At 37.2% G+C, this 27479-nt stretch overlaps 1 protein-coding gene and 1 pseudogene across 2 annotated transcripts in view; one reads left to right on the top strand and one right to left on the bottom strand.

The window, feature by feature from the left end:
• The window catches only part of POF1B (POF1B actin binding protein), a gene marked incomplete at both ends in the record, with an annotated part of 86826 nt that overhangs the window by 39199 nt on the left and 20148 nt on the right, over positions 1–27479 (top strand). The window contains 5 exon segments of the mRNA XM_079728066.1: positions 13017–13147; positions 18348–18375; positions 19553–19627; positions 25543–25635; positions 26477–26590. Coding sequence (XP_079584192.1) covers positions 13017–13147; positions 18348–18375; positions 19553–19627; positions 25543–25635; positions 26477–26590 — 441 coding nt within the window.
• On the bottom strand, positions 3359–4152 carry LOC307068889 (small ribosomal subunit protein eS1-like; annotated as a pseudogene). Its single transcript has one exon. The product of its transcript is annotated as a small ribosomal subunit protein eS1-like (transcript).

Here is a 27479-nt window from a genome sequence, read left to right as displayed (position 1 = left end):
TAGAAGCTTTGTACAAGATAGATTGAAATATTGATTAGTTTTCTTCGCACAGTGATCAGATGAAGAAGGTATCATTGTTGCCTTTATTGTTCAAGAGAAGGAAACTAAGGTTCAGAGAAGTTAAGTTACTTGTGAAGGCTTGCATAGCTAGCATGTGGTAGAGCCAGGATTCATACATAGGTAGTCTGACTCCAGAGCTTATTGAGCGTTCCCTCTGGAAGTTGAGTCAGTAATATGGAGAGTCCTTGGTCAATAATGTAAACATGAATAGGACAGTGGATTAATAGTCTGCCACTGGGGAGATATTCATGCTGTAACAGAAAGTGGACTAGCTTCAGAGTAGGAAGACCTGGGTTCCAGTCCCAGCTATGTCCCTTCCAAGCTTTGTGTTCTTAATAAATACTAAATCTCTCAGAAATATCCTTATCCATAAATTTTGGTAGTGATGTCTACCTCACAGGGTTGATGTAAAGACTGAATGAAAATATATGTTTGACATGCTTTATAAACTCTAAAGCCTACAACATGAAAAAATGCCACAGAGAAGAATTTGCAGAGAGATTATTAAAAGCTAAATATTTCAGTAGTCAAAGTGTAAAACTTAAACTAGGATAATGACAGTAGGAATGGAGTGAGGGACAATTATCAGAGATGGGAAAAATATCATAAGATTAAGAATCTTGTACAGTGACAATGGTAATGTTATATCCTTTCATTAGCTTAGTGCAACTAATAATATATTTGACCAGACCAGATATTGTTTGTTTAGAAAATAGGCAGAGGTGGGTAACTAATATATTACTTTCTATTTTATTATTCATCTTTTCGTTTGAGATTCCGACTTTTAACTTTGTTAAAGGCTGGAGGCTTTTTGTATAGATACTTTTCTTCTGGTTTTTCAGTATTTTATGTGGATAAAGTTGAAGTGCTTCTGAAAATGGAATAGTGCCCTGGGAAGCTTAGAGCTGGTCATTTCCACCTGTGTGGATTACATAGGATTGGATCCATTTCTGGTCAGAGTAAGGATGGGTTAACCTGATTGTGCAGATCCCATGGACAAAGCAGGGCAGAGAATGAGTTGGCTCACCTAGGCTCCTTGGTGTTTACATGTGTCTTCCCCATGAGTGGAAGAGTCTCTGAAGAGTAATAGAGCAGATGTCAGTTAGGCTTCTTTAAAACTAAAGGATGACCCATTTTTAGTTTGTGTTTAGAGTTAAATTGCAATTCAGAGGTAGTATAATAAGGTAGAAAGAACACAGACTTTCAATTCAATTATCTGAGTTTATAAAACCTGATTCTGCTGAGTTGCATGATCCTAGGTAATTGACTTTAACTGGACTGCACCTCAGTTTTCCCATCTATAAATGTGGGGAAGAATCACACTTAATGTGCAGTGTATCTACAATGGATTAAATGAGGTAGAATATGTAAAGTATCCAGCTTAGTGCCAAGCACATACTAGGTACACAAATGAATGTTTGATTCTCTGCCTTTTCCTCCCCCAACCCCAGTCCCCAAATCTTTCAAAGCATCGAAATAAAATAATTGGTTTCCATTGTAATGATATTCTATTTTTTTTTGAGTTTCTGCTTTGTAACAAAGTGAATCAGTCATACATATACATCTGTTCTCACATTCCTTCCCTCATGCATCTCCCTCCCTCCCACCCTCCCCATCCATGATATACTTTTTAAGATTTATTTATTATTTATTTCCTTATTTTATTTATTTTTGGCTGCTTCGGGTCTTAGTTGAGGCATGTGGGATCGTTCGTTGTGGCAAGAGGGCTTCTCTCTAGTTGTGCTGTGTGGGTTTTCTCTTCTCTAGTTGTGGCACGCAGGCTTTCTAGTTGAAGCATGCGAGCTCAGTAGTTGTGGCGCGTGGGCTTCAGTTTTCTCTGCATGTGGGATCTTATTTCCCTGACCAGGGATTGAACCCACGTCCCCTGCATTGTAAGGCAGATTTTTTACCACAGCACCACCAGGGAAGTTCCTGTAATGATATTTTTAAGTGAAACTAAATCACCTTTAAAGTGCTTTCCAAGAAGCAAAAGGTATTAAAATATTTTTGAAAATTAGATGTCCAAAAACCTGGCTTCAAAATATTTTTAATAAAACTAACTTATGTATGTTTTCCATGGTTCTCCTTAGAAAGATCATTATTTTGGTTTCAAATTCGAAACAGCACCAATCACATTTCTTTCCCCGAGGACATTAAGAATAACATGCTGTGATCATTTTCCTGCCATTAGCAAGGCACAGATAATTCCACATACGTTAGTGACAGGGAAAAGCTCAGCTGGACTCGTTTTACAAGTTGTTATACAGGTGGTGTTTATAAGAAAGACTCAAATAATTATATATGTTACATGTACAACTCTTTTGCACTTGGCTTGAGGCTTCCAAGAAAACTTTGAATCATGGGAAGATGTCAAGGGAAGAGGCCTGCTCACTTGGATAGTGCTATTGCCAATGGAAAATTCTCCAACATGTGATACCTTTCTTCTGTCATTTGAAAATTTTATTTTTGTCAACATCAAGACAGCACAGATCTTAGTGTCAGGTGCTTTTTCTGACAAGTACCCAGGAAGCTTGTTACAATGTTTATTTAACATAAGTCATTCACTAATGATGGAAACTCTGGGCTGCTTAGCTTAATAAACTCAGCATTTCTGCCTGTTCCCTCACTCAGTCACATGTGACTCCAGTCCTTCTCCATTTTCTTTTTTTTTTTGCGGTACGCGGTCCTCTCACTGTTGTGGCCTCTCCTGTTGCGGAGCACAGGCTCCGGACGCGCAGGCTCAGAGGCCATGGCTCACGGGCCTAGCCGCTCCACGGCATGTGGGATCTTCCTGGACCAGGACACGAACCCGTGTCCCCTGCATCGGCAGGCGGACTCTCAACCACTGTGCCACCAGGGAAGCCCCCTTCTCCATCTTTATTGCCTTCTCCATCCCCACTATTGAAAATGAGTGTCTTTTGTGCAAAACTCTATTCTCTGCTATCCTTTTCCCAAATTTAATTGATATCTGTTTTGGACCAGTTTTTTTCTCCAACACCACCCTTATCTGTCTCCTGCTACCTCCTGCTCTTGTGCTCTTTTGAACTCTTGTTCTGTGGCAAACAATAATTGTTATTTAATTACTCTTTTAAAAATAGTTTTTATTTTTATTTTTTTAATCAAAGTAATGCATATAGATAGCTTAAAAGGTCAAATATTATTAAATGGCATAAAACAAATAGCAAGTTCCTGTCCCAACCCTTTCCATGCATGCCTGATGCCCAGAGGAAACCATTTTCTGGTTTTTTTTTTTATCACGAATAAGAACTTTTATTTGTCAACATTAAAAGTCTGATTTTCAAACAGATTCTTGGACTGGTAGCTCACATCCATTAGCTCTTTCAACTTTAGCACCTGTCTCATCCCCAGCAGTTTCTCCAGAACTACTACCTTCACCATGTAGCTCCATGAGTTTTCCCAATTCAAACTTGGGCTCTTCAGCATTTTTACTTTTCTAACAAAGACATCATGGAGTCGATAAATAGATGGGCAGGCTTCTTCTATGTCTTTTCCAGTGCTGTCTGGAATCACCTGATTGACCACCTCTTTCAAGTCATTTGTCTGCACCTCTTGGGTCATGATTTCCATCATCTTCTTGCAGATCTGGCGGACCTGCTGGTGCTGGGCATAAGAGGTATTCTGAATCTGATTGTTGCATTTTTTAGTGAAACCCACACAGAATAGATGAAGCAAATAATCATCAGTAGTCTTGACATCAACGTGAGCTTCAGTCATGGTCTGCCATTTTTTTACCATGGGGCACATTTTGTCATGGGTAAAATCCATGCCATGGAAATTAGTCAGGCAGTTTTTACTCTGAACATCCTCAGTAATAAGCTTGAATTTTCTAAATGCAACTTCATCATTCTGCAGATCAACAAGGCTCACTTCAAAAACACGACCCTTGAGGCCATCAGATGAGATTTTGGTTCCTTGAGTTCTTGTGACTACTGTTTTCCCAATATTTCTTATATTGAACATAGCTGGTGCTTTCACATCATAACAATCTTTCTTAGAAAATGGGTCAACGACTTTCTTCTTGGCTCCCTTTTTACCACCTTTTGTAAGGCGCTTGTTCTTGCTGACCGCCATGGTGCTGCTCAGAGAGCCAAAAGGGCGGAAGTTAGAGGCAACTATTTTCAACTCTTAGCTTTTTTTCTTCTTGTCTGTACTTCCATATAGCTAAATAATATGGATATACTTATGCTGCTATTTTTTGATTTATCAACGTTGTATATTATCTGTTGGTAATTCTGGTACATAAGGATTTAGTTCTATTAATTATCCACCTACCTGTTTACATCCCTTTCATCATCTATAGTCTATAGTTAAATCCCCATATTTTGGGCTAAATCATTATTCACTGTTTATATTATTATTGCTATGAAAGTATTATTTACTGCTGAACCAATTTGTGTACTATTTTGCTGCTTTTATTAGTACAACTATTATCTGCTGGTGTTAATAATTCCCTAAATGTTTTCATTTGTTTGGTTTTCTATGTATCTATTGCTAATTATTTTCTCAGTACATTTTTTTTTTTTCTGGTATGCGGGCCTCTCACTGTTGTGGCCTCTCCCCTTACGGAGCACAGGCTCCGGACGTGCAGGCTCAGCGGCCATGGCTCACGGGCCCAGCCGTTCTATGGCATGTGGGATCTTCCCAGACCGGGGCATGAACCCGTGTCCCCTGCATCAACAGGCGGACTCTCAACCACTGCGCCACCAGGGAAGCCCTCTCAGTACAATTTTATACAGTCAAGTGTTCTGTTTTTTGTTGATCAACCATTTCCCATACACCTCTCCTCTTGGCTCATATTATCACTACTACTGACCTTCTAGTGACTCTCATCATCCTTCAACAGTTTCACTGGCAGGCTTACAATCTTCTCCCCACTTTCCCCTGACCCCTGCCCTGGAATCATCTATGAGAACTTCTTCACTCAAATGAGAGATCTTTCTCATGCTCTGTCCTCATGGTTCTTCATCACCCTTAATATCTTCATTTCTACTACATCTTCATAGACTTTGGCCACTCCTTGAACCTCCACATCACTTGAAACTGTTTCATCTGGAATTCTGAATCTCTCTTTCTCTTATCATCACTTTCTTACTTCATCTCCTACTCCCTAATTCCCATTGAGCCTCGCCCTCAACAAGCTCTCTAACCCTCAGTTCCAAACCAGGCTGGTGTCCCCTAACAATGCTCTTGCTAGAAACCCTTAAAATTGTTGCCTTCTCTGATTAGTCTTCACTTTGCTAATCCCTTACTTTGGATAGACTGCCATCCACTTTCTCTGCACCTAGATTTTGACTTTGTGTGCTAGAGAAAGTATGAAAACTAGGCCAATTCAGTCTAGTACAGATTATCTCTGTCTTGCTGGATTCCTTCTGTTGCTAGACAGTCCTTTTAGTTAATTCTGATTGACTTGCCACCCCGGTCCTCAGTATATAATCTTTATTTTTCCCTCTTCATGCTCCAGGTCCCATTGCTGTTCTCTTACTCTCTGCAGGTAACCTTGCCTTCTACCAAGAATGGGCAGTGGAACTCAGATTATTGTGTGCCAGAATCAGTTGGCTGACCTGCTTAAATAGAGATTGCTGGGACTTGATAGTTTGCATTTCCAAGTTCACTCGTTATCCTAATGCTGCTTGGTCCAGGGACCACAATTTGAGTTCATTATGCGAACTCCTTCAACACCCTACTTCATTGAAAAATTTCTCTGTACTTTCAGTGAACTTTTGATTCTTCTGATCTTTGAGAATTAATAATCTAACCTTATCTTCAAGATGACTCCATTAGCAACTCTACCAATCAAATGACTTATGATCTCAATCATTTTTGTTCCCTTCACTTGCAAAATCCCTGAAGGAGGAAGGCATACTCACTGCTGCCATTTCCTCATTACCCACACATTCCTTAACACTTTGAAAACCAGATTCTATTTTCAACATTCTCCTGAAACTGCTTTTATTGACCTCTAAGTTGCAAATTCCACTTCCTTTTTTGCTTCATTTTCATCTTATTCCAGTTCGAATAAGATGGAATAGTTGATAATGTTGATCCATTGTATTCTTGATATTCTTTCTTTCCATTATACTGTACTGCTGCTTCTAATTCTTCTCAGGCTCCTCTTCCCTCTTTCATCAGATCTTCCCCAAAAACCCATCCTTGGCCTTCTTCTCCTTTCTCTACCCCTTCTCCTTTGACTATATGGTGTAAAAGCTTGACTTCTATGACCTTTACATGATCACCTTACATAGACAACTTCCCTCCGAAGCTCTAATCCATTTTTTTTTTTTTTTTTTGCGGTACGCAGGCCTCTCACTGCTGTGGCCCCTCCCACCTCAGAGCACAGACTCTGGATGCGCAGGCCCAGAAGCCATGGCTCACGGGCTCAGCTGCTCCACGGCAAGCGGGATCCTCCAGGACTGGGGCATGAACCCACGTCCCCTGCATCGGCAGGAGGACTCCCAACCACTGCGCCACCAGGGAAGCCCTAATCCATAATTTTTAATGGACCAGTTGATGTCTCTACTTGGCTGTCCCACAGTCACCTCCAACTGACCATATACCAGCTTTTCATTCTATGCCCTCCATTTCTATTAATGATATCTTCAGTGCCCTAATCACCAGACTTAAAATTTAACATTACTTTTTACTTTCCCTCTCATTTGCCACCTCACACCTAATCAGTTGTCATAGTCTGAAGAATCTTCCTACATAAAACCACTCTCATATAGCTGAAAGTTGGATTTCCTTCCTATAACTCTTTTATCATTTTTGTTGTTGTTGTCATCACAGCTAAAGTTTATTACAGTAATATAGCCAGTGGGGGGCTGAACCCTGGGGAGGAGACACCCACTCCACAGGAGTCAGCAGTAGCTTTGGGGGCCCTCCCTGGCTGTGGGAAGGGTGCACCACACTGGCAGGGAATGGAGAGCAGAAGAAGGGCCCGTGGTTTCCTTTGCCCAGCAGCCTTGCTGCTCTACAGGGACTAATGTAGTACATAGAGCACATTTAAAATGGGGCCAGCATGGGAGATAAAACCATTATCCACCCTGTAATAAATAGTTTAAAAAAGTTACCCCTGTGTCGGACTGCCCAGGGAAGGCAGCACGTGCCCAGAATCGAGCCATGATGAATGAGGGTGTCCAGGGTCTCGACTTGCCTCCTGGGCACGGTCTGGGGTCAGGGTGACTGTACCGGCCACCGGCCACTGCCAGTCCCCCTGGGTCCGCAGGCCAGTCCTTGGCCCCTCAGGCAGGCACTGGGTCAGTGGTCAGTGGTGGGCGGCCAGGCTTTCTCGAGGTCAACCTGCATGGCTTGTGGGAGCCACTCACAGTACTTGGCCAGCAGGTATTTAGGGTTTTTTCTCCAAGCAGCCACAAGGCGTCTTGCAGTTGGCTTTCTCGGCAACAAAGGCTCTCAGGAGACTCTGCCCTGGGCTGCAGTCTAACCCACGTCTTCAGCATCGTGCTGAGGCGAGACAGCAAACAGCCCTTGTAGGAGACCAGCTTGTGGAAGACCTAGGGAGACACCACAGGCTGGGGTGAAGGCTCCTGGGCTCACATCCCACCCATAGAAATATGGAATGCTTCATGAATTTGTGTGTCATCCTTGCACAGGTGCCATGCTAATATTCTGTGTATTGTTCCAATTTTAGTGTATGTGCTGCCAAAGAGAAGAGAGCACTCTTTTACCATGTGATCTGTGCTTCTCTTCATAGCTCTTATGAACTGGGCAATCTATCATATAAAGTTATTTAGATACATACGTTAGCTTTTCTAAAAGACCATAAGGTCCTTGAGAGAGGAGGAGACAGTATCTTATGTCTTTTTTTCCCCACAGTAGCACTTAGAACTGTACCATAAGGCAGTACTTAGTAGGTTCTCAATAAATGTGTGCTGAATGAATGAATGCATCATGCCACTGAGACCCTTTAAATCCTGCATGTGGCTTGGGGGTATAGATTTTAGCCTTTGTGTTAAGAAAAAAAAGTTAGAATGTAAGATAAATTATCAATACACCGAAAGAGCTACTACATATGTGCAATGAGTTCCTCCACTGGCTTTGCTTACATAATAAAGAAGTGATTCCATTCCTTGAATAAACTACATACTAAGGAATGGCAGAATAGAGAAATGACAGAGAGGTGGAGAAGATAAAAAAGTAGCAACAAAGATGTTTCCAAGAAGTTATGCATTAAAAAATACATATTCATTTAAAATTAATTTCATTGGGATATATCTCCCGCTTCATTACAAAAAGTATTTAGAGTGGCTTAAAAGAACAAATAAGATGTAATAGAACAGAAAAAGAAATGTCAAGGACAGTGTAAATATAATGGGGCAATAACACCAGAAGGAAAATATAGTACACAGAAATGTAGGCCACAGAGTTCCATGTCATTAGTAAAAATGGGCTAAAAACTTGGCTCTGAGATTTCTGGAAACCACAAGGGGGGAAAAAACATGATCAGTGGCAAAATTCCCATTGTTCATGAGAAAAAGTTTCATAAGTTTTCAGTAGTCATGTGTGTTATAGGAAAATATATTTTATTTTCCAGTCAGAGAGAATAATTTAAGCAGTTACAAATTAGTCACCTGGATTCATTATAAAATGACAATCCAAACTACTTTTTTTTAGTTGTTAGAGGAGTGGAAGAATCATCTTAGTTTATAGTAAAATGTCAAAATCTATACATATACACCAAAAAGGATGCAAGGAGAGCATTGACTAGGTTTCGGATAAAGTCAATTTCAGCTGCTTTAAAAAAAAAAAAATTTATTTATTTATTTTTGGCTGCATTGGGTCTTCGTTGCTGCGCACGGGCTTTTCTCGAGTTGCGGTGAGCAGGGGCTACTCTTCGTTGTAGAGTGCAGGCTTCTCATTCCGGTGGCTTCTCTTGTTGTGGAGCCTGGGCTCTAGGCACATGGGCTTCAGTAGTTGTGGCACGTGGGCTCAGTAGTTGTGGCGCCCAGGCTTAGTTGCTCCAGGACATGTGGGATCTTCTCGGACCAGGGCTCGAACCTGTGCCTCCTGCATTGGCAAGCGAATTCCTAACCACTGCACCACTAGGGAAGCCCTTCAGTTATCTTGTTAAAGCACCTCTTCCAGCTAGTGCTTTTCCATCTATTATAGTTAACATTTAGCCCAAATTGCATCCTTTATGACAACTACCTCATGCAACAAATGTTTACTGAGGATCTACTATACTCGGACACTATGGTATGTTCTGGAATTAAATAAATGTATAAAAAGAGTGTCTCTACTCTCTGGTAGCTGAGAGTCTTGTAGAAAATTTATAACCATCTTCCACTCCTTCTATCATTATTCAAATAGCCAATTGTCCATATGTGTTAAGTCAAATAAAACCATTATTTGTATGATGGTTTTTACATGACAGTTTCATAATTTACCTGCCCCCCATCCAAAGTAATACCTCCAGCAACTTTATAAAACAAGTTCTAAATTACCTGCATTTTACAGTTGACGAACCTGAGGTTCAGAGAGGTTAAGCAGTACATACACTTAGGCCACAAATAGGAAGTGGGAGCTCCACTTTTGGCTCCAATTTCCATTCTTTCTTCACTGCAACACTTTGCTGCCTAGAGTTACTCACAGAAAATTAAATTAGGTCTTTATTTCAAGTACAGGACTGTTTTTATGAGTCAAGTCTCCATTTTAGAATTATAATTATTGTACAGTACATTCCATTCAGTGACAACATTTATTGAAAATCTTCTGTGTACCAGAAGATTTTGCTTCTTACAGGTACTGTATAATGCAACATTTCTTTACTAAAATATCTATGGAGATTAAAATAGCACTGAGGATTTTCAGAACCTAAAATTCTGATACTTTTTCTCCTAGGATTTCTTCTTGTGGTACAAAATAGGAAGAGACCAATTATTGTTTTGTTTTTTTTTTTTACCTTGTTAGCCAAATGACGTTGTACATAAAATGCATTTCATTTCACAGGGATTAATGCCAACTGGATTAACTATGGTTTCATTCTATCTGACAGCTATTAAATGTCCCAAATCAAAGTAAAATTAATGAAGCAGTAACCTTATTTATCTACAAGTGTCACCATATAAGGTTTGCAGGATAATAATCTATACGTTGTAAGCTTTCCTTAATAGTGATGTTTTCTGTTGTCAGGTAGCGAACATTTACTACCCAGGAGGGTCTAAACACAGAAGACCTTATTAGTTAACATGTCCATGACCTTTTAGAGGGTTAGGCATTTATGTATAATTGCTTTTATATAACATGTGATTTTAAGCACTTTAGAATCCACTAAGCAACCATTCTAAATAGGTGAAAAATGCATACATAAGCCAGTTACAGAGTGAGGATAAATTTAATTAAGCCAGTACCCTCTACTACAAGATTGTGATTTGTGCCTTCATCACAGGCTATCTCTAGTCCTGAACAGCATTCTCAAAAATGTATGTCACTAAGCTTGAAGGGGACCAGGCAAGAAAATATAGATAGCTCAGCTGAAATCTGCAACTATTGTGTGTCTACTATCAGTAGGACTCTATAATCACTACCACTGAATTTTGTAAATATGGTTGGTCAAAAGTATCATCTTTGAATATCAAAGTTTATATAATGTAGATACTAGCAAAAGAAATTCCACACCTGGAATCTCATAGACCACAAATAAGAAACAAAACTCCAGACTGGAAACAGGACAAGAACTTCCAAGGCAGTAGTGAGGTGAAGCCCATGGTTTTCCTTTACAAGGTACTTCCTTTCCATAGATTTTCTGAAAAATGACTGCTGATTTGCCTCTGGTTTCACACTTAAACATTGTTGCTTGCCTTGGGTTTGTGACAGTAATTCTAATCAGAGGCTTTTACTAGCAATCAGACACAAAGAGTTGGACTGCTTAGCCATTATTAAGGTCAAATAGTGATCTGATTAAAGGTATTTGATGGATGCATGCTAAAGAATCTTTAATAATTTTTGTAATTTTTTGAGAAATATCACATTTTGTGTATCTGGGAACAACTATTCTTTAGCACAGTTTGTATTCCTGCCCTGTTTATATGTGAAAGCTAAGCTATTATCTTAGATTGACATTCAAGATAGCTCTCATTCATCAGGCAGAAATACTGATTTGAGGTAATTTTATTTCAAGTATCCTATCAACTCAATATTGTCACAGAGAGAAAACCTCCATCAATTAGACCTACCATTATTCTGACTGAAAACATTCATGTTTCCTTGGGAGTCTTCCTATCTTGGCTTTTTCAAGTCAACAAGAACATGATTTTGAGCCAACTCTGAAAGAAATGCCAAATCACACCTACAAACAGTTCCAATAAAACTAAAATCTACCGACCTGTGATTGAGTAATGAAAATATTGCTAACTGGTACGTCATAGTTTATGGTTAGGAAATTTCATTTTATTGTTGAGTGTAGTCCTGTCAAAGACTTAACAGCAGAAGAGAATCTGATTTCTGTCTGTCCTCTCCCCTCCACACTTTTGAACCCAACTGGGTTTTGGTTTTTACTGTGTTACTCAAATGTTACTGTAACTTGTGGACTGTATAGAACTAAGGAGGAATATATACACAAAGGAGTGAAATTTTGCTTCTTACTATTCTACCTTGATGGTTGCTTGGTCAAAAGAACCCATTCTTCAATTTTAATGCTCTCACCTTTTCTCTAACTGATTAAAATTTATTAACTGAACTTCAGCCATATTTTGCATAGCTTCACAATAAGAAAATCAAACTCTTGACTGTTTCAACTCCTAGCCCAGCTAACCTCAAAAACAATGCAGTTAGGGGCAGCGTAATTCCTAAGTTGCTGAGAAAACAAACACAAGAGGTCTTCTGGGAGGCAATATTGTGTAGTGGTTACAAGAGAACGTTACCTCATTTAATCTTTATGTCAAGTTCATAGCACAATGGCTGGCACATAGTAAGAGCTAAATAAATATTAGTTATTGTTATCATTTCTCAAAATAAAATCACCTCCCTTTGGTGACTTTTTTTTCCTTTGGTAACTTTTAACACCTCTTTTTATCTATGAACACAGACACGAGGCTGATGCAAATCATTCCCCGTCCTGGACTCTGTGACTCTTTATTTGGGTGCCACATTGAAATCACAAGAGCAAGAGTTTTAGTAATGGCAAAAATTACTAATGTGGACAAAGAATTGTATACCCAACATGTAAACTAGTGTACAGTGCAATGACAGGAGAATATTTGTGCAAAAATTAAAAAAAGAAATAAATACTTTAAGATAATTTGAAACTATAAAATTACTCTGTCAAATTAAACTGGAAGGAAAAAAAATAACTCCATGGTTTTCACAGCATTTTGAGGGCATTATAATTGGCTAAGAGAGAAAAATAGGCAAAATACTAAGTGTATCAAATTACTTGTGTGCAGATTCTAACAGGGAGCTCAGTACTTGAATGTCCTTGGTTAAAGAAATGCCCTTTTCTACTCGGGAAAGTTAATGCTTTTGGAAGGGGCACATATAGAGAGGTGAGGCAGGAAGGCGTTATCTACCTGGCTAGCTATAGCAATGAGATAACCTGAGGATCAGTGGAATGACACTAACAGATGAATAAGCCATGTGATGATAATGAGCAATTCAGAGATTTTGATTTACTTGTTTTACTTTTCACTTAAGCATCTATATTCAAGAATTTTTACATAAATTATTCAAGTTTTGCATTCATTAGATCACTTAGACTTGAGTGAAATGAAACTGAAAATGTCATTACAATGTTGCTTTTCCTTTAAATTCCTCCCATATTGAAAAATGTATACATCAGCTACAAAGAAAATTTAGTGGCTTCATTTATGTGATGACTTTGTGATGAGTTACTTGTATTAATAGGTTATTTCACTTTTTTCATTTCACAGCAAAATATCTGTGAACTTAATATTGTTTATAATTGTGACTGATATTTTCTTCAGGTGGTAATTCAGGATGATGGCCCTGAAAAATTGGACCCCAAATATTTTGGAGAGTTGCTTGCTGATCTAAGCCATAAAAATACGAATCTATATCACTGCTTATTAGAACATTTGCAGAGAATTGGAGGAAGGTACTGTAAATATATCATTTGCTTGGTGTTGTAGCTTTCAAACATTTTACAATACCCTGATATTTTTTAATAGACTTTATTTTTTAGAGCAATTTTAGGTTCACAGCAAAACTTGAGTACTTTTAATGGGGAAACAGGCAACTGTATGAGCAGATCTGAGGAAATATCTCATTTTAAGAGTTAATGTACTTAATGAAAATCATTGAAGATATCTTACCAGCTATTTTGGGGTCAGTGAAGAATAATGTGGACCTTCTTTTCTAACGTACTTTGATGAAAAATGCAACCACTTAGGCAAGGAGCTCAAAAAATGTGTGGCATACTATGACTTGTTTTAAGATATTACACTGATGATATAAGGTACAATCCCATTGCCAACACACTACTGTTTATCTTCCATTGATGTGTGCTCAACATATGAAGACCAGAGTTTAATATACATTTAGGGTTATATATTATTATAAATGTTTGTTATTTTAATATTATATATTACATATAATGTATGAAATATACATTATACAAATATCTATTTATAAGTTAATGTAAATATGTATATTATACAATAATATTATATAATAATATATAATACATATTTAAATATATAAACATAAACAATTTATCAACTGTTCATGTGTAGATGAGAACACATTATGTCATGAAATGAATTTCATAAGCTATACTCCAAAAGTTGCCTTCTACTACATAGTCACATCATATATGTGGTCATCTGTCAGGCAAAATTTAGGAAAGCTCCATAAACTCAGAAGAATCTGGAGGATAAAGAAAAGTCAGTAGAGACTTCACCAACTAGATTCTTCTACTTCTCAGAGATCTTTAATCTCTTCTCTCTTTTCTCTCTGCTTATTACAATTCTGTTTATTAGCTCCCTCCTCCCCAACTTTTCTTGCTTTCTTATTCATGATTGCAACCATTCTCTTACCATCACCCTCAACTGCTTTGCCTCTTTATCATATTGTCTCTGCCACTTAGCAAAATCCCAACTTTGGATTAGTCTAGCTCTCTGCTTTATCTATTGTTTTCTTTTTTTTTTCTCTATCCAATACTCACTGTCCACTACCCCTAGAATTCAGACACTACCCCCTGAGGGCTGTTTCATTTACCCTAGTTTCCTTGGTGCCTAGTGTGGTGACTGATTTAGTGTGGTGCTTAATAAATATTTGTTGAATGAATGAATGAATGCCTTCTTTATGCTACATCCATGCAGTTGAGCACAGTTAGAGAAAAGCACAGTCATTTATTTGAATTGGGGTCATTATTAACGCATGGTTTCCATCTTCAGCTAGGCCTTCATCAGTGTTTTATACTAATCAATATCCTCTCCCCTTATCCAAACAACTATTTCACACATTCATTCATTTGCATAAGGTCACTACCTTAAAATATTTCCCCTCATTCTGAGTACACTATTATGTATTGAGTGTCCAATATTGTGCCAGACACTCGGCTAAGTGCTTTTTAAATATTATCTAACTTGCACAGTAACCATAGAAAATTTCAAATGGACACCCAAAGAGAATAAGTTATTAAGATCACTTAGCTACTAAGTGCTTGAGATGGATTCAAACATTTTTGAGTACTCTTATACCTATAAACTATGACTCAGCTTTTCTGCAAAGCCTTCTCTAGATACTATTTTGTCTAGAAGTTCCTCTTCTGTGCATTAATCATGTCTTGTGAATATTTCTGTTAAAGTATCACATTGTAAAATCAAGAGCATATAGAGACATATATTCTTAAGTACCCTGATTGTAGATGCAGGGTTCATACCCTGGGTTCATGTCCCAGCTTTTGTTACATACTAGATGTGTAATATCAGACAAACTGTTTAACCTCTCCGTACCTCAGTTTCTTCATCTGTGAAATAGGGATTATAATAATACTTATTTCATAGATTTGTTATAAACAATAAATGATTTATTTAAGACATGTACTTACAAGCAGCAGGAGCATCATGTGAGAACTTGGAAACAGACCTGTAGAATCAAAAACTCTGGGGTAAGGCCAAGCAGCAACCCTGTGGAGGATTCTGATATGTACTAAAGTATGAGAACCACTGACCTAAGGCCACAAAAGTGGCAAATCTGAGACTAGAATCTATGGGAGGACCTTTTTACCTTAGGCAAATCACTTAACCTTTCATACTAGATATGTGTCTCTAAATTATTTAACATATTGCAGACACATTAAAGAAATAATCAATTTTTGAAGCATCAAATTTGAAAAGATTGGAGGACTTAGAACAATTTTACATTGCTCAAATTTTGCCTTAGATCACTTCTGTTTGTGTCACGTACAGGACAAGATACTATTTGTGTTTGGATTGCTCAAATCCAGTTCAGAGCACATGGCCTTGACAAAGTCGCTACTCAATAAAGGTTTATAGAATGAGAGTTAAATATATTCCAAATGTATTAGTCTCATACTAATTAGAAGTAGACAAAGTAATTGAGCAAGGGAAGTTAAATTGTTTTATAATGATCAACCAGGTAGAGATGTAATCTGGGTTTTTGAAATAACTTCCTGTCATTGAGGGTTTTTTTGTTTTGTTTTGTTTTGTTTTGTTTTGCGTTACACGGGCCTCTCACTGTTGTGGCCTCTCCCGTTGCGGAGCACAGGCTCCGGATGCGCGGGCTCCGGACACGCAGGCTCAGCGGCCATGGCTCACGGGCCCATACGCTCCGCGGCATGTGGGATCATCCCGGACCGGGGCACGAACCCGTGTCTCCTGCATCGGCAGACGGACTCTCAACCACTGTGCCACCAGGGAAGCCCCATTGAGGGTTTTGATAAATGTATATGGGTGACCTAAATGTGTAATTAAGCACTGCAAAACATTGAGTTTAATTTCTAGAGTAGCTAAAAATACTAAAAAGAAAATAGAAAGCTGGGGTCTCCACATTAGTAAACACTCCAGAGTGGAGAGGGTCTCATAAAATTTTGGTGCTTAAGAGTTTTTCTTTATCAGAAGGTTGTCAGTTTCTTTCTCTTCATTCCCCCCTCCTTTATTTCTTCTTTTGTTTTTTCCTTATTACATTCCTTCCTTCCTAGGAGGTGAGATGACATAGTGAGTGCCTCTCTTTTTTTTTTTTTTTTCTGCCCACTGTAATTCTAGCCACCATCACCTTGTACTGAATGGAGATGTAATCCACACTGGCCTTTCCACCTCCCGCCTCTGCTCTCTTTGTTTCCACTCTTTCTCTCTCTCCCTCCCAGCCCTTTGTCTCCACTTTTCTTCTCTTTCTAAATTTCAATTCAGCAATGAGTAGACTGGAGGGTCAGAATTAAGAAAGGTTGTCTTATGAAACCATTTTGGTTACATTTGTAAATTCCAGTATTAAATGCTGTTGATTGGTCCTTGTTTGTTTCTTTGTCTTGTTTTCTTATTTGTAGAAAGAAGTAAGTGGCTAGGGACATGTGTACGAGGTCGGCATTGGAATTGGGATTTTAAACATAAAAGGTCTATTAATACTGTGATAATAATTCCAGTTAACAGTAATGCAAGACTACTATAACTGCATTGTAAGTCATATTTTAACTTATTTTAGCTTCCAATATATGCATGCAGTTACTTCAGTAACACACTAAAAAAGTAGAAGATAATTCATTTATTTTTCGCTAGGGCCTCCCCAAAATTTCTATTTTGGGCAACCCAGGAAATACCACATACATACAGACAGACAATTGCACATATGCAGTCATGCCTCAGGAAATGAAATCTTCAGTTCTCATTCTCCACATTAGCTTGTGTATTTTTATAAATGCATGCGAGAGGTTTTGCACAGTGAGTGAACCACTTATCTCTGTAAGCAATATATTACTCATAAGCACTTACTTAGAAGGTAAAGGTAGGCGCTAACGTACTAGCTTATATCTCTAAAATACTTTTCTGTTGTACCTGACGATATGGCAGTCATATATCTATGATTTCCTAAGATAGTCTTACTTTAAAATACTTTGTCTTGCTGTCAGAACATGTGTACAGTTTTTTTGTTTGTTTGTTTGAGAAGTATGTTCACCGTATGTATTTTGGGCCCAATTTTTCCACGAAGTGCAGAGAGAACAAGTAGGCAAAAATAAAGCCCTATCTGTTGCCACTGGCAACGCTAGAACTGTATCCTTCCCAGCTTTCACCATTCCCCAAAGGAGTCAGTGCCGGACTGGTATAACCACTAACAATTCGCTTGCAGCATTTGCCTACCTAACATGGCTTCACAAAGGGCCTTCCAACCCTCATGGACAAACCTTCATTTTTTAAAAAAATTATTTATTTATTTATTTATTTATGGCTGTGTTGGGTCTTCATTTCTGTGTGAGGGCTTTCTCTAGTTGTGGCAAGCGGGAGCCACTCTTCATCGCCGTGCGCGGGCCTCTCACTATCGCGGCCTCTCTTGTTGCGGAGCACAGGCTCCAGACGCACAGGCTCAGTAATTGTGGCTCACGGGCCCAGTTGCTCTGCGGCATGTGGGATCCTCCCAGACCAGGGCTCGAACCCGTGTCCCCTGCATTGGCAGGCAGATTCTCAACCACTGCACTACCAGGGAAGCCCCCAGACCTTCATTTTGATGCTGGAAATTCTACTATCCCACTAGAATTTTGGTCATGTTGCTTAAGGCTATGTCCCTATGTAAACATTCCAATATCCTTGTAAGCTTTGTCACTGCTATACATACTGTAGTGTAGATTGAATGATTAGTGTAGATTACTCAGTCTTGCAAGTTTTGGTTTTTACTAAAAGGGTATGAATAACTTAAAGACACTGTAGGGAGAAGCTGGAATCAGCATTGAAAAGGAGCAATGCAAGGAGAAAACTGAGGTGGAAATAGAAAATGACTTATTGTTATTTGTTCACTCAGATAGTATTTCTTGCCAAACTGAAGACTTCTACTTCTAGTCACAAATAAACTGGTGTTAATGAATGGTACTAATTCTGCATATTATATTGGTTTGTTATTTGGATGTTGTTCATTTTTAATAGATTAGCTAATTCCAGGAAAATTAACTTTATTTTTGTCTAGTCCCATTTTAGTTAGCTTTAAATTTTTCATTAGGATTATAAATTTCATTTGGATATGTTATATATCAAAAAGTAAGATAAAATATTTAGAACACTAACATTTATATATGATCAATGTATATATTTTCCTAAGGTTGTCTGTTTTTTTTTTTTTCATTCTTGCAGCAAACAGGACTTTGAGTCTATAGATGAGGTAAGTGCAAAAAGAGTTGAAAATCAAATATAGTTGATAACAAAGCAGATAACAAAGCAGATACCTGCATTAATAATATTGTTTTTAGTTTGGTATTTTTATTAGACTTGAAACAGTTTAGTGAAAGAAATAATGATCCGTTTGCCTTTAAAATGATATAACCATTTATATCTTTGTAATGGCTTTAAAGGTGATAATTGTAAAAGTAATAATCATTCACCCAAAAAATGTTTTATCAGCTGTCACCTTATGATTTAACTTGTCTTTGCTTATGAGAACATTTAAAAGTTCATTGACTACATACTCTCTGTTTTACAAAACTGAAATCTATGTTAACTAATTAAATAACAAATTTAGTTTTAATGTATTTCAAAAACTTGTATGTCCCATGCCAAATAACCAGCAACTTGAAGTAAATATTTTCAAGTATCAGTTCTAAATATTATGTATATATATTTTGGTAATAGTTACTTTTAATGGAATAAGTCATGAAATAGAGAAAGAACTGATTTCAAAGTAACAATCACAATGGCTTCTTTTGTGTTAATTTTCATCTTTATTTCCAATGTATTGACATACTGCATTTGTTACAATAATTCAGTAAGCCCTAAATTGTCTTTGTGAAGTATTGACTTCAATTCAGCTTCTCACTTAAAATTTGTTGAAGCTGCTTAATGTTGCTGTGGCAACATCATAATCTTTCAAAAGTCACCACGGCTCTATGCAAATTCGCAGTAAACCTTTAATTTTATTTTATTTACTCAAATTTTCATTATTTGAAAAATCAGCCTTTAAAGTGTCATATCTACCACCCAACTAAACTTCCAGTTGTTAAAAAATACATGGAAATAAAGTGGTAATGGGATTTAAGTGACCACCCTTTTGTTTTTAAGTTGCTCTTTTTAAAAAATAGAAATGGGACATCTGATTGATTGCCCCAAACTTCTCCCTAAGCTTCCTGGAATTCAGGGTTCTTTCCATGGTGTATGTAGTATAATGAATTTTTTAAAAAGTAAGAACTGATAATGCTAGAAGTAAAGTTTGTGGCAACTATTACCCAGAAAGTGAAGTAATCTTCTGTCCATAAAAATATGTCCTTCTCTACAAAAGTCTGCTGACCCTCTGATTAAAACACTAACATGTATCTGTTGAAGGATAAGCCTCTCTTTTCTTACAGTCAGAAGACATTGAATCGTTGATTCCTAAAGGATTGTCAGAATTTACAAAACAGCAAATTCGCTATATTCTGCAGGTGAGATGGGATCAAGAGTGGCTGTGAAGGCAACACTAACAAACCGCTAGCCTAAGATGTTTCCTTTAATTAAGGACAGAAAGTCCCAAATAAAATTCCTATTTCACAAGAGTTGATTTCATTTTGATTAAACAAGGGTTGCATTATAGTTTGGTCAGACTATCAAACACTAGTATTGAATGACTAGCATTCAGGAAATCATTATAGAAATATTCCGGGCTGTGGAAAGCCCTTATTCTCTCCTCATTGTTGTAGCACAACCTGACTCTAACTTATAGGATTTGCCCTCCTCTTCTCCATTCTTTTTTCTATACCTCCCTACCCTACCCCTGGCAGATGGAAAGGCCAATGACTTGATTTTCCTGAATTGTGGAATGCTAGAGACCACTGCAGCAGTAAATTCCCCTACACTGACGGGAGAGACAGACCAAGACAGATCAAGATAGGTGCTAAAGAAATAAGGCTAAAATGAAGAGTACATGTGTTTGCAAGAAAGGATTCTAAAGATAATCTAGTTTTGTCTAGTGAGGCAAATTTCTAAGTTTGATATTTGGTATCAAATCTTTGTTGATCATCCAGATATTGGACCTGACATCTTATCTGTGAAACTTAAATGAAATATTTTTAGTGGCACACAGTCTGTATTGTAAAGAGACAGTGGTATGGAGAACACATATGCTCTGCAGAACCTGAATCTTGGATACATCCTTGATATTATTTCTGGTGGCAGGATGTACATCCAAAGTGCATTCAAGGCCTATTTCCTCGAAAAACTCTGAGAATGTTTGCATCTAAGTTCCTGAGAAATATTAGTCTGTAGTTTTCTTGTATTTGCTTTGATTTTGGTGTCAGGATAATCTAGCATCATGAAATGAATTGGTAAATGTCTCTTCCTTTTCTGTTGTCTGGAAGAAACCGTATAGGCATGGTGTTAACTCTTCTTTAAACATTTGGTATAACCCTTCAGTGAAAATATCTGGGCAAGGATATATATTTTTCAGGAGTTTAAAAAAATTCTAAATTCAATTCCTTAGTAGTTACAGGTGTAGTCAAATGATCTGTTTCATATTGGGTGAGTTGTGGTAACTTGTGTTTTTCAAGGAAGTAGTCAATTTCAACTAAACTGTCAAATTTATATGTGCATAATTATTCACAGTATTCCCTTGTTATCCTTTTGATGTCTGTGGGGTTTGTATTACTCTTCCCTATTTAACGCCTGACACTAGTGATTTGTGTCTTCTTTCTTTTTTTATTGTCAGTCTTGTTGGAGATTTATCAATTTTGTTGACTTTTTTCAAAGAACTATATTTTAGTTTGATTGATCTCTATTGTTTTACTGTTTACACTTCCATTGATTTTTTTTCTCGTCTGTATTATTTGCTTCGTTTGCTTGCTTTTGGTTTATTTTGCTCTTCTTTGTCTAGTTTCTTGATATAGAAAGTTAGATTATTGATTTCACACCTTTTCTATTTTCTAATGTAAGCATTTAGTGCTATAAATATCCTCTCAGCATGGCTTTAGTTGTGTCCCACAAGTTATGATATGTATTTTCATTTTCTTTCAGTTTTATATATTTTTTATCTCCCTTTAGACTTCTGCTTTGACTGGTGGATTATTTAGAAGTGTATTGTTTACTTTCCAAGTGTTTAGAGATTTTCCTATTGCCTTTCTGTTATTCATTTCTAGTTTGATTCCACTGTGGCCAGAAAATATACTCCATATGAGATCAATTTTTTTGAAATGGTTAAGTTTTATAGTCAAGGATATGGTCTATTTTGGTATATGTTCCATGGGTATATGAAAGGAATCTGCATTTGTTGTTGGATGAAGTATTCTATAAATGCTGATTAGATCCTTTGGTTGATGGTATTGTTGAATTATTGTATTATGTATTCTTGCTCATTTTCTGCTAAGCAGTACTATCAGTTGCTGAGAGAGGAGTATAAAAGTCTTCAGTTATATCTGTGGGTTTGTCTATTTCTCCTTTCAGTTCTATCAGTTTTTGTTTGATACACTTTGTAGCTCTGTTTGGTGCATAAACATTTAGGATTGCTATGTCTTCTTGGTGGACTGACTCTTAGTATGTAATGTCCCTCTGTGTCCCTGGTAATTTTCTTTGTTCTGAAGTCATTTTTATCTAATATCAATAGCACTCCTTTCTTTTGACTAAAGTTTGCGTGGTATATCTTTTTTCCCAACTTTTAAATTTCATTATGTATATTTTAATTTTCATTATCTTTGAAATGAATTTCTTATAGAAAACTCATAGTGAGGTCATGTTTTTTCTTATCACTCTGTCAATCTGTCTTTTAACTGGTGTATTTAGACCAAGTTGTAATTATTGATATGTTAGGGCTAGATCTGCCATTGTGTTTTCCGTTTGTTCTGTTTTCTGTTTGTCTGTTTTCTTTGTCTTGCTTTCATGTGGATTACTTGAATGTGTTTTAGAATTCCTTTTTGATTTACCTCTACTGCTTCTGAGTGTATCATGTAGTATAGCTTTTTTAGGGGTTGCTCTAAGTATTACATTATATACCCATAACTTATCCCCGTGTATTGGTGTCAATGTTTTATCAGTTTCAGTGAACTGCAGAAAATTTTGCTTCTTTTATCTTTCTTTAACCTCCACATTTATAATTTTTTAAAATATTTCCTCTACAGGCATTGAGAGCCACATCAGACAGTGTTATATATATTGCTTCAATCTTCAAATATAATTTAGAAAATGCAAAAGGAGAAGGAAAGCCCACTGTATTTACCTATATTTTTGCTTACTGTGTTACTTCTTCCTTCTTGATATTCCAAATTCCTTCTTTTATCATGTTCTTTTTCTTCAGAGAACTTCCTTCAGCCATTTTTTTAAGGGTAGGTCTGCTAGTGAAAAATTATTTTTCTTTACCTCTGAAAATGTGATTTCCCCTTCATTCCTAAAGGTTGTTTTCATCACATACAGAATTTGTAGTTGACAATTCTTTTCATTCATCACTTTAAAAATGTATGCCACTTCCTTCTGGCTTCTATGATTTTTCATGAGAAATCAGCTGTCATTTGAATTGCAATTCCCAATAGTTAAGGTTTCTCTTGCTGCTTTTAAGATTGTAAATTTATCTTCAGTTTTAAGAAGTTTACCTCATATGTCCAGGCATGGATTTCTTTGGGTCTATCCTGCTTAGGGTTTGCTCAACTTCTTAAATCTGTCTATGTTTTTTTGCTAATTTGGGGAAGTTTTCAGCCATTATTTCTTCATATACTTTTTCAGCTCCCCCCTCTTTCTTTTTTCCTTCTAGGATTCTGATGACATGAATGTTAGATATATGTCATACTCCCATTGGACACTGTGGCTCTGTTCAATTTTCTTCCAACCTATTTTCTCTCTGATGTTCAGAACTCAGTATTTTCTATTGTTCTGTCTTCAAGTTCACTGATTATTTGCTCTATGCTTTCCTTTCTGCTTTTTAGTCCATCCACTGAGGTTTTTGTTTTTGTTTTTGTTTTTTAGTTATTGAGTTTTCAGTTCTAAAATTTTCATTTAGTTACTCTTTATAGCTTCTGTTTGTTTTATGAGATTTTCTGCTTTGTTCCTGAGATTTTCTATTTTTTATTTGTTTTAAATCTTTGCAAATTCTTGTTGAAAATTTTTTTAATTTGGTGTGGGTTTTTTTTTGTTTGTTTTTTTTTGCGGTACTCGGGCCTCTCACTGTTGTGGCCTCTCCCATTGCGGAGCACAGGCTCCAGACGTGCAGGCTCAGCGACCATGGCTCAGGGGCCCAGCTGCTCCACAGCACGTGGGATCTTCCCAGACTGGGGCACGAACCCGTGTCCCCTGCATCAGCAGGCAGACTCTCAACCACTGAGCCACCAGGGAAGCCCTAATTTGGTGTGTTTTTTAAATTAATTTTTATTAGAGTATCATTGCTTTACAATGTTGTGTTAGTTTCTTGCTGTACAACAAAGTGAATCAGTCTTACATACACATATATCCCTTCTTTTTAGATTTCCTTCCCATTTAGGTCACCACAGAGTACTGATTAGAGTTCCCTGTGCTACACAGTAGGTTCTCATTTGTTATATATTTTACACATAGTAGTGTATTTATGTCAGTCCCAATCTCTCAGTTCATCACACCCCTCCCTTCCCCTATTGGTAACCATAAGTTTGTTCTCTACATCTGTGACTCTATTTCTGCTTTGCAAATAAGTTCTTCTCTACCATTTTTCTAGATTCCACATATAAGTGATATTATGTGATATTTGTTTTTCTCTTTCTGACTTACTTCACTCTGTAGACTGTTTCTAGATCCATCCACGTCTCTGCAAATGGCACTATTTTGTTCCTTTTTATGACTGAGTAATATTCCATTGTATATATGTGCCACATCTTCTTTATCCATTCCTCTGTTGATGGACATTTAGGTCACTTTGAAACCTTTTTAAAATGACTGCTTTAAAATCCTTGTCAGATAATTCTAACTTTTCTGATATCTTGATGTTGGCATGTATTAACCCGTTTTTCTTATCAAGTTGAGACTTCCTGGTTCTTAGAATAGTTATTTTTTTAAATTGAAACTTGTGCATTTTGGGTCCTGTGTTCTGACTTTGCATCTTATTCACATCTTCTGTTTTATCAAGCCTCCTTTGATACTGAGCAACAGGGGAAGTAGGGGCATGACCTATTACTGCCAGGTGGGGGTGGAAGTCCAGGTTCCTCACTCTGCCTCTGTAGACACAGGTTGGGGGAGTAGCTCTTTGTTCTTCCTTGGCAGGTGTAGGAAGTGTGGCTCTCTACTAGGCTCCCACTGAAAACATCCTGGTTTGGATGGGGAGGTGTGTTGTGTTACTGTTCCCTCATTGGCCTCTACTGACACTGCAAGGTGAGTGGCCTCATTTCTGTTGGGCAATGATGAAAGTCTTGACACTTCACTAAGAATTCTGTGACATCACACAAGCAGGGAGGTTGAGAGAGAGAGTCTATGTTCCCTTCTTGGCTTTTGTTGGTTTGGGTGGGCATAGAATAGAGTTGCAGATATTTTTCTGTGGTGTTTGGCTGGAGTAGACTGGTTATTATCTAAATGCTATCTGCCTTTCTAGGCTGCCCTTTTCATGGTACTTTGGGTAGAGAGAGCAGGCTTTTCTAGGGACTTTTTTTGTCTGTACCCACTGGTGTTTCTGTGTTACTGGTTTGCCCAATGCCACTCATATATGAAGCAAGAAGAAAACCCAGGAAATCACTTCTGTATTATTCCTTAGCTCCCAATGTTTTCAACCAGACTTCAACTTTCAGAGTCTTTTTATGTTCATTTTATACATAAAGTGCAGGGTTTTTAGTTAGACTTAGCAGGAAAAATAGAGAAAAGTATTTCTGCTCCATCTTTTCAGAAACAGAAGTTGTCTGTTTTTAAAACCGTTTTTCTGTGATGAAATGAGTTTAATCTAGTTAAAGGGTTTTTCTCCCTCTTTAAAATTTGAGATATTTCTATACTTCAAGGTTAAACTTAATTTTTATTAGATTCTTCTCAACTCAGGCAAAATCCATGCATTTGGCAACACACTTGGGGAGATGCAATTTATTGCTTGAAGGTTGACTGTCTCATCTTTTCTAATCTTTAAATAGAGAAGAAAAGTAAATTTGAGAATTTGCTGATACATTCTGTTGTGAGAAAGACGATACTTTATCATGGAAAAACTAAGAAACCCTTGTTTTGATAGCATAGCTATGATCTCTTCAGGGATATTGCTTGGATTACTAATGCATGTTATTGACCAAATGCCCTGCATCACTATTATAATATTGCCATATCAAAAATGACACTGTTAATAAGTTTGCTTGTAGGAATAGAAAAATAAGATTATTATTACTTATATTGCCTATTTTTAAATGCTAGTAAAAATGCACCATCAATCATTCTCTTCCTCCAGATGAGGGATATGTCTGATAAATCACTCCGGCTAGTGCTGTCCACATTCAGCAACATACGGGAGGAGCTTGGACATCTTCAGAATGACTTGACAGTAACATTTATTTTGATTTTTCTTTCCAAATCTTTTCTAGTCCCTAGCTTCATAACATAGAAATCAAAGCATTCAGTATACCTTTTTAAAATTTAATACAACACAACAACGTTGTGCTCACCCAGATATAGTTATTTTCCTGACACAGTTAATTGGGGTTGGGAGAGAGGGGTAAAGAGTTAGCCAATATGAAAATGAAAGAAAGTTGGGTGCACACTTATTACTTAGTTTACTGCTAAGGTAATTTAATTCTTAAAGCCAGGGAGTAATTTGTAAAATTACAATTATCTGACTCTGATTCATAATTTCCCCTTTTCTGTAATAATAAAGAATACTTTGAATTTCTTTGAATACTTGAAAACTTCTTTCTCCAAGAACTTAACATTTTCTATTTTCTATTTTAATTGGTGTTCTTCATGACATCAGCTAGATACGTTCAGAATACTTTCCATACAATGAATAACTCCTTGAGGACTTTGGAGTGGGTTTTCTTGTTTCTGGGTTCTGATGAACACATTTAGACTCTTAATTTGAAAATTCACCACCTGCTGGGATTAACAAGAGTCTTTGTAGATTGAAGAAAAACATTAAAATAGTTCAAAAGGTTCTGCTTCATTGTACTTATAATTAGTCAATTCATCAAAATGTCCATTGATGCGGGTTTTTAAATTTTCAATACTTTGTATCCCATAGTTTGATTAACTTTTAAGAGTTCTGTTTTATTAAACAACTACAAATGAAACAAGTGCTTATTTAAACCTTCCAATGTAAACAGGTCTTTGTATTACATAACTGCTGACAGGATTCTGTAATTCTGAGTCATAAGTAATTTTGCTTCTAGTCACTGGAAAATGACAAGATAAGACTTGATAAAGACTTGGCATTCAAAGAAACTCAAATAAAAGACTATGAAGAACTCTTAGCATCAGCGAGAGCAAATAATCACCAGCAGCAGGTAAGTTGACAATTTCTTTGATAATAAATTTGATAGTTTTTCATATGCACAATTACTAGCACATTGGAGGTATGAGATATAATCCAGACAATTAAAATATGATGGAACGATTTGTTCATATGGGAATTGAGTTGCTTTAAGTATTTCCAATTACTGAAGCCCTCTCAGAAAAATAGATAACCCTAAGTATTTTAGATATAAAGTATATACTATCCACAGTTATCTGTTTTGTTGGGTGACAAAAATTGTATAAATATTGAAAATCTAAGTTCACTCATTCATTTAATCTACTAATGTGTCAATAAAAAAGTTTTTGTAGATCTTAACACATGTTTGTGCAATGAATTACTGAATGAATGAACTCTAGAAGATTTCTCTAGATACCTGAGCAGAGAGGATTCATAGGAAATCATAATGAGTCTCTGAGGCCAATCCATTCCTAAAATTCACTCCCATGACAGTCCCAAATTTTAGTTGAGTTTTCATTTGTCACATAATCAGGCATATTGTCATTTTGGTGCCTACTAGAAAGCAGGTTATGGTATTGTCAAAAAGCAGCAAGAGTCAGATTGCTAGATTGGTACTTTGAAAATTCATCTAATCTTGATTCCTTCTCACTCAAGATAGGCAAGTGAGGGTAATGTCTTTCATAGATGATTTAACTTACCTTTTTTTTTTTTTTTTTGTGGTACGCGGGCCTCTCACTGTTGTGGCCTCTCCTGATGCGGAGCACAGGCTCCGGACGTGCAGGCTCAGCGGCCATGGCTCACAGGCCCAGCTGCTCTGCGGCATGTGGGATCTTCCTGGACCGGGGCACGAACCTGTGTCCCCTGCATTGGCAGGCGGACTCTCAACCACTGTGCCACTAGGGAAGCCCTTAACTTACCTT

This window comes from Hyperoodon ampullatus (genome assembly GCF_949752795.1).
Source record: "Hyperoodon ampullatus genome assembly, chromosome: X".
In the NCBI taxonomy this organism is placed as follows: domain Eukaryota; kingdom Metazoa; phylum Chordata; class Mammalia; order Artiodactyla; family Ziphiidae; genus Hyperoodon; species Hyperoodon ampullatus.
The sequence above is the reverse complement of the archived record's forward strand: the minus strand, read 5'-3'. Positions and strand labels throughout refer to the sequence as shown.